The sequence below is a fragment of the Belonocnema kinseyi genome, chromosome 1 (assembly GCF_010883055.1).
Source record: "Belonocnema kinseyi isolate 2016_QV_RU_SX_M_011 chromosome 1, B_treatae_v1, whole genome shotgun sequence".
Taxonomy (NCBI): Eukaryota; Metazoa; Arthropoda; class Insecta; order Hymenoptera; family Cynipidae; genus Belonocnema; species Belonocnema kinseyi.
In genome coordinates this window covers 173,971,561-173,978,897 of record NC_046657.1, presented here as the reverse complement: position 1 = coordinate 173,978,897, position 7,337 = coordinate 173,971,561, and the positions used below count along the sequence as shown (strand labels likewise).

General features: G+C 30.5%; 1 protein-coding gene across 1 annotated transcript in view; it reads left to right on the top strand.

Annotated features, from left to right (window-relative positions):
- Positions 1 to 7,337, top strand: part of LOC117175862 (clustered mitochondria protein homolog) — a 224,905-nt gene that overhangs the window by 132,064 nt on the left and 85,504 nt on the right. Inside the window, exon 8 of the mRNA XM_033365667.1 lies at positions 5,791 to 5,917. Within this exon, the coding sequence (XP_033221558.1) occupies positions 5,791 to 5,917 (127 nt within the window). The remainder of the gene's footprint in view (positions 1 to 5,790; positions 5,918 to 7,337) is intronic.

Genomic DNA, 7,337 nt, shown 5'->3' with positions numbered 1-7,337 from the left:
TACACCACTGCTTTAAATTAACTTGATAACAAATTATTATTCAAATAAAAATAAGGCTCATTTTTGCAGTCATAAGATGTACCGGTGTATATCATTAGTCAAGGACGCATTTTTGTAATGCAGTCAAGTGATCTGATAAGAGCAATGTGCTTAATTTGGTATATTGGGCAAAGCCTGGTTGTTTACCTCGTCATCCACGGGCTTGTTTACAGCCAAGTGCATGATTGGGTGTCCTACAGCTTAAGATGGGATCCGAAACACCAGAACCTCGGTTAAGTACATAGAAATATTTCCAGCTGTACCGGTTCAGGAATTGAATCTCAGGCCTCTAACCTGAAGTAATTTAGAGTAATTTAAAAACAATAAGTAATTTTTTTTTTAAATGAAGTAAGTAATGTAAAAAACAAATAAAATTATTACGTATATACATAGAAGTTTATGTGGAGATAATAAACGGAGATAAAGTCATGTACATGAAGAAAAATATGATGAATGTACGTATTATACTTTGTGAACCGGTTTGACGCTTTACTTTAATGTAATTATTTTTTAAAATAATATCACAGGACCTCAAAAAATGAGTGGAGGGTTCCTTAAACCAGACAAAGTGGATTATATGTTTTTTTGGGTCGCTGAAACCGAATCCGACACCTGTTTTGCCCCATCACGTCAATGTTTTTTTCTAACTTTAAAAAACAGTTTCAAATTACAAAACCCAATAATATCAACCCTTAAGCTATATTACCCGATACCTTCATAGCTCAATAACCTTGAGATCGATGACTTAAAACACAAGTGGTGTGGAACAGCCGAGCTCGTTCCGAACATTATGTGAAAAAAATTGGCCAAGTAGAAAGAATTTAACTCCAGGATCTAGAAATATAATAAAACAGTTTCTAATACCAACAGATAAAGTAATCCTTCCACCATTAAATATAAAGCTGGGACATGTAAAACAATTAGTCAAAGCAATAAATATTGCGGAGAGCAAAGCTTTTATGCACATATTTAAAAAGTTTCCTAAACTGTCTGATGCGAAAATAAGAGATGCTTTTGATGGACGACAAATTAGAGAACTTTGGAAAGACAATGAATTCCAAAAAAGAGTGACTAAAATGGAGAAAGCAGCTTGACACAAAGCTTTAGAGACGTTACGAACAAATTTCTAGGAAATAGGAAAGATCCTAATTACGTGACAATAGTTGAAAATATGGTACAGAATTTGAAAAATATAGAATTCCAAATAAATCTAAAGCTGCACTTTCTTCATTCTCACATTGAGTACTTTCCTGAAAATTTAATCCATTTTTATTGAAGAGCAGGGTGAAAGATTCCACCAGGATTTAAAAGATATTGAAAACAGATATCAGGGTGTTGGGGATAGCCATATATTGGTATACTATTGTTGGTCTTCGAAGAGAGACACGTCAAAGCAACACAAAAGAAAAGCAAAAATAAACGAACGCGTTTTAGCTTTCAAACTGAAAACCCATGCAATTGCTGCTTACAAAGTTGTAAAGCTCTTTGAGCATTGTGAAAGGCAAGGGATCTCGCCTAAATCACGTACCCCCAATTGAACAGAAGCCTGATACGTCCACGTCGTTCTTCCTGGCTATCGCTAAATGTAGGTTATTACGATGCAGTAAATATTTACCTCACTGAGTGTTCGAATTTTAGTTTTGGGGGCACAAAGTTTATGAGTAATAAGCAACCCCTGCCTCGGCCGTGTATGTGTATGCAGTAGTAGTTTTCTTACGATCCGGAGGGGAAATGTCGGTCCAACTAAGCCAACAGATGGCACTACAAAAAGTAGGTATGTTTTTTTCATTGAATTGCATTAAGAAAAAGCAAAAATAAATTAAAAACTTGATGCTGTTTGCACATAAACAAAAAATAGATGAAAAATAAGTCTAACTATTACTAATTATTTAAAAAAAGAAAAAGTCATGATAATTTGTAGTTTAATATGATTAAAATTTAATTTTGAGATACATTTTGAAAGCAGTTCGAACTTTATATTTTTGTGATTTATTTTGCTCATATTATTGATTTTATTATTTGTTTAAGTTAAACAAAATTATTTATTGTTGAAATTATTAATGTAGCTAATGAAAAAATTAATAATATTTAAGACCTCAATGACAAAAATATTTTTAAAATATGCATGATCAGAATAATTAATTAAAAGTATATTACTTATATCCAATATAAATATAATAATAATTAGAATATGTAAGACTGCAACTTAAGTTGCAAAGTAAAGAATCTTTGTTCCTTTAAAATCTTAAAAATTTCAAGTTTCGAAGGGAATATTTGTAAAAAGTAGTGGTAATTCTAATTAAAATGTTTGAGGGAATCATTTGGAAAAAAGTCGACAACACGAAAGATAAATAAGAAAATGGATTTAATATAATGTATATATTTATTTAAATTGAACCAAACATCCTATATACATTTATACAGTTCAATAATTTATTTGTTTCTTAATCTTGAAAGCTTTTTTCTTGCTGCATTCAGTCCCTAATAATTTTATTTGAAAATTTAAAGGAGATTTTGAATTAAATAGTTAATTATATTATTTCAAACCTTATTTCTAAAATCAGACTATAAGCTGTTAAAATCTATAAACAAACGTACTCTACTCATGACGCACAGTTGGAGAAAATGCATTTTTTTCATTCAAAAATGTCCAGAGCCTTCAATTTTTTTGCGATTTTGAATTTTTCTGTTTTAAATTCAAGATCATTAAATTCTATAGATCTTGACTCTCCGAAATTTTGTCTCCTCTATTTTTTATTAATTAGTTTTCCAGTCAAAGTATGAACAAAGTGTTATTATCGGTGAAAAAAATTTTTTTCGCTAAAATTGCTTCCCATTAATGTAGGAATGACATGTAATAAACAAAATAATTTAAAAGTTTATAATAACCACTGTGATAAAAAAATTTTGTGGCAAAATATAAGAATTTTATATTTTTCAAATTACAATCTCCAATGGCCAGAACAACATCAGGTATTCCTTGAAATAATCAATATTTAATAATATTTGATAAAATATAACAATTTACATTTTTGTAAACAAATTAAAAATGTTTGCCCTTTCGCATAGAAATTTTGTTTTGCACTGAAAATGTTTTAAGATATTGGACGAATGACTGCTAGTCACTAAAATATTAGAAGAGTTAACAATAACCACTGTTATTAACAATTCTTGTGACAAAATATTTAAACTTAAAGTTTTATCAAATTTAAATTTTCTTTGATGGCCAAGTCGGTGGGTTATTGTCAAAAGATTTTGTATTGAGTGAATCTTAGCATGCAGTGTTATGATTCATTTCCAATCTATTACGATTGAAAACCCGACGTTTTACAAGTGAAACTGCCAACATTGGGACATTTTGTATGTAAATTGTTTATAAACAATAAACATGCAAGTTGTTATATTCCACTACATACATTTTTTAGGAATATCCGTAGCCATTGTAGCGATTAAAAAAAAATAAAAATGTTCATAAAACCTTACATTTGAATATTTTGTCACGAGAATTATTCATAAGAATGGTTATTGTTAACTTCTTACATATTTTTGTGACTAGCAGTTATTCGCCCAACAAATTAAAATATTTCCAGTGTAAACATAAATTTCTATGCGAAAGGACCAAAATTTTGAATTTCTTTATCTAATGTATTTACAAAAATTTAAACTGTTATATTTTATCAAATATTATTAAATATTTATTGTTTCAGGGAATACCTGAAGTCTTCCTGGCGATTGAAGGAAATAATCATTTAAAAAATCTCAAATTATAATATTTTGCCACAAGAATTGTTTATAACAATAGTTATTATAAACTTTTATATTATTTTTTTTTTTATTAAATGTAATTCCTACATTAATGTGAAGCACTTCTAGCACCAAAAAATGTTACCGATAATATGTTATGTACAAAATTTCAGTTTTTCCATTCTTTGAGTAAAAAAATAATTAATAAACAAATAGAGAAGACAAAAGTTCGGAGCGTCAAGCTGAACGAAAAAAGTGAATTTCCCCCTACACACCGTTATGAATACGATACGTTTGTTTATAGAGTTTAATAGTTTATAGTCTGTTAATTTTAGAAATGAGGTTTCTAATAATATAATGAACTATTTAATTCAAAATATCCTTTAAACAGAAAATTTTAAATAAAATTATTAGTGGTTGAATGCAGCGAGAAAAAAGCTTTCAAAATTGAGCAACAAATAAATGATTGCACTGTATAAATGTATATATGATATTCGGTTCAATTTAAATAAATATATACATTATATTAAATAATATTAAATCCACTTTCTCATTTATTACTATTTTCATTAACTTTTTACCAAATTATTCCCTCAATATACAATATACGTCATATATGTTTTATTAATTCTTCTGATCATGTATATGTTTTAAATATTTTTGTCATTGAGGTCTTTAATATTATTAATTTTTTTATTAGTTACATTAATAATTTCAACAAAAAATAATTTTGTTTAACTTAAACAAATAATAAAATCAATAATATGAGCAAAATAAATCACAAAAATATAAAGTTCGAACTGCTTTCAAAATGTATCTCAAAATTAAATTTTAATCATATTAAACTACAAATTATCATGACTTTTTCTTTTTTTTAAATAATTAGTAATAGTTAGACTTATTTTTCATCTATTTTTTGTTTATGTGCAAACAGCATCAAGTTTTTAATTTATTTTTGCTTTTTCTTAATGCAATTTAATGAAAAAAACAGACCTACTTTTTGTGGCGCTATCTGTTCGATTAGTTTAACCAACAATTCCCCTCCGGATCGTAAGAAAACAGAAAAGTGGGGGCGATGCATGGGGCTGGTAATAAGATTAAATAAAGCTCTTTGAGAGTTTTGAGAGGCGAGGGGACTCACGTAATTCAAGCACCCTGAATCGTGAGAGGCGAGGAGAATCACATAAATCAAGCACACCAAAGACAACAGAAGCCTACTGCGTCCACTTCATTGTTCTTGGGTATCGCTAAATGTAGGTTATTACGATGCAGGAAATCTTGACCTTATTGAGTATTCGAGTTTTAGTTTTGGAGACCCACAGTTTATGAGAAATAAGATTAAATTACTGGTTCAACCTTTCTGCAAAACAAGAGGCTTTTAAAGACTCACTTGTAAGTCTTTTTGTTGTTACGGTTATAGGGCTATAAGATTATAGAGTTTCTGGTTTATACCGTTATGGGGTTTTGGGGTTGTGGGTTTTTTAGGAATTAGGTTGTTTGGATTTATGGGGATGTGAAGTTATGAAATTTAATTCTACATGATTCGGAGTTACATTGTCACATGTAATTTTTTTATGATACACTTCAGGGTTATGGAGCTTATTGCTTTTGAGGTTATAAAGTGGTGGACGCATGGAATTATAAAGCTAAAACTCTCCGAGATTGAGGTTTCCAATTTGCATGTGAGATTTTTTGTTTTTTGCTGCATTTTTTGTTTGTAGTTTATTGGGATTTGAGACTTACGAGTTTTGAGGTTATGGGTTTTAAATTAATAGGTTTTCGATCTCAAGGTTATTAAGCTATGAAAATATAGGGTTGTATGGTTTAAGGGTTGATATTGTTGGGTGTTATACTTTAAAGCTGTTTTTTGTGGTTATAAAAAACATGCTGACGTGATGGGGCAAAACAGGTTCCGGATTCAGTTTCAGCGACCCAAAAAGATAATCCACTTGGTTTGGTTTAAGGAATCCTCCACTCATTTTTTGTGGTCCTGTGTATTTATTGCAGAGGATACCGAGTTACTGCTCAATCTATTATACCGGGAATTTTGGAGCGTGAACAAGAACAGTCTGTGGTTTATGGCTCAATAGATTTTGGAAAGACCGTTCTCACACATCCTAAATACCTTGAATTGGTGAGTAATATATCCTTGACATTTTATATCATTCTTCCGTGACAATGCAATTCACAAGATTTTAATATATTATATGTGTACTTACGTCTATATGAAAAACGTCTTTATGATCTATTCTAGTTTTAGGAGATATTCGCGTTTTTCTGAGTCGGGGTTTAAAATGACCATTTTCGGGTTTGAGTGGAAAGTGATGTTATTACTTATGATCCATACTAAATCTATTGTTATTATTCACATGGCCCATGTCCTAGCAGCAAACAGAAGTGGTTATAGTTAATTTTCTCTTGATAAGCGGTTTTTCGAAGTTTCAACATCAAATTTCTCCTGGAGATTTTGAAAATAGAATTTTCGATTTGAGCTCAAAATGTAAGCAATCTACTCGGGTATATGCTCATGTGAGTAACTTAATACGTTTTAACAAAAAGAGAAAGAAATTCTGGTAGGATTAAAACAACTTTTATTGAAATTAACGTTAGGTAGTCCAGTATGTAGAGCAAGAGTTTGACAATAATTTGCCCAAGAAACATTGTACTGAGTTACCGAAGAAAGTTAACTTTGGTAATATACAATTGACCCTCCCGCGATCAAAACAGGACACGCTCGAAATGCCTTCGTTTCAGTTGACCTCCTGGTTATTCTCCTTCTTGATTTTTTCAAGTCGGATTTTAAATTTTTTGAAGTATATCTTAATAGGAAATTGCATTCCACATATTTTTGTTCCTTGAAAAAAGTTTATAACTTTTTTAGTTTTCAAGATAATCACGAAATTGTTACTTTTGGACAAAATTGAAAATCATATCTTTGCGTTCCGCTTGCTCTAACTCCTTCAATAATAGGACTATCGGGATGAAATTTGTAGGGAACATACATATAACTATTCCGAAAGTGACAGTAATGATGAAATTTTAATTTTTTTCCCCTAAAATTTTTAAATAATTTATTCCCGATTCAAGTCGTAAATTACGCACTGACACTTTCAAACGCTTCGTTTCGCTGACGAATTTCGAAAAAAAAACTAAAACTTATCGTTACCAAAAATTCGACGGGGGTTCAAAAAAGTTTTTTGGAAAACGGCAAGTAATTCTGACTTGTGGTTTACCAATAGCAATTAAATAAAGACCTATCGCTTGACCGATACATTTGGAAGCTAGTTCTAAGGATGTTTCTAGCGGAGGCGAAGATCTTGCCTGTTGGCACCACGATCAAAAGAAAGCACGATTTGTTGCCATTTACCTTATATGGAAAATAGAATACAGGAGCACAAAGTTGGTTGAGAATATCCTTTCTTTTATTCTTTCTATGGCTCATTTCTTGGCACACAAAGTACAGTCTGTCAAGTTAAAGCGTGGGTGGCTTTACTCGCAGTCGGTAAGGTGTATCGACATGATTTTGGTGTCAAAATATTAAGAAGAGCTCCCTC